The sequence below is a fragment of the Monopterus albus genome, unplaced genomic scaffold (assembly GCF_001952655.1).
Source record: "Monopterus albus unplaced genomic scaffold, M_albus_1.0 scaffold6236.1, whole genome shotgun sequence".
In the NCBI taxonomy this organism is placed as follows: domain Eukaryota; kingdom Metazoa; phylum Chordata; class Actinopteri; order Synbranchiformes; family Synbranchidae; genus Monopterus; species Monopterus albus.
Window position 1 is genome coordinate 1 of NW_018134095.1, and position 683 is coordinate 683.

At 42.5% G+C, this 683-nt stretch overlaps 1 protein-coding gene across 1 annotated transcript; it reads left to right on the plus strand.

Moving 5' to 3' along the window:
- Positions 1-13: 13 nt before the first annotated feature.
- Positions 14-676, plus strand: LOC109954319 (monocarboxylate transporter 2-like). Its single transcript, XM_020589687.1, has 2 exons — positions 14-298; positions 392-676. The coding sequence occupies exons 1-2, from the start codon at positions 175-177 to the stop codon at positions 613-615; spliced, it is 348 nt and encodes a 115-aa protein (XP_020445343.1). The 5' UTR covers positions 14-174; the 3' UTR covers positions 616-676.
- Positions 677-683: the final 7 nt, after the last annotated feature.

Below are 683 nucleotides of genomic sequence, written 5' to 3' on the forward strand. Positions count from 1 at the left end.
TTTGTCAGACCAGCAACTGGCTTCATTGGCAACAGCAAGTGGATTAGGCCACGCATCCAATATTTCTTCAGTTTTGCTATTTTATACAGCGGCGTATGTCACCTTTTGTGCCCTCTGGCATCAGGATATGTGGGTCTGGTTGTTTATGCTGTCTTCTCTGGTTTGGCTTTTGGGATGGTTTCTGCTCTGCTCTTTGAAGTTCTGATGGATCTTGTTGGAGCTCATCGCTTCTCCAGTGCGGTTGGGCTTGTCACCATTATGGAGTGTGGACCAGTGCTTCTTGGACCTCCAATTTCAGGTTTGTAAATCCAGACTCATGGAGACATCTATATACACTCTTTAAACATCTGAGGAATTTGTAAAATGGTAAAGTGTGTATTTGCTCTTTCAGGAGCCTTGGTGGATATTTCTGGGGAATACAAATACATGTACTATGCATGTGGATTATTTATGCTGGTGCCCGGTATATTCCTCTTCATCATGCATTACTACAACTACAAGAAACTGGACGAGGAGCAGAGGCAGAGTGTGGCTGTGGAAATGAAAACTTCTGAAGAGACAGTAAAACTTCAAATAGGCCCGGATGATAAAACAGCACATGAAGCAGATAGATGAACCTGCTGATCATGATTTTATTTTTCTTGGAAACAGAAAGATGATACTGCACAGATTTTACTGCAGGA

Excerpts from the sequence above, each read along its gene's own strand:
- LOC109954319 (XM_020589687.1), top strand. The coding sequence starts at position 175 with ATGGTTTCTGCTCTGCTCTTTGAAGTTCTGATGGATCTTGTTGGAGCT. Across the intron at positions 299-391 it reads TCTTGGACCTCCAATTTCAG|GAGCCTTGGTGGATATTTCT; the intron begins GTTTGTAAATCC and ends TTGCTCTTTCAG.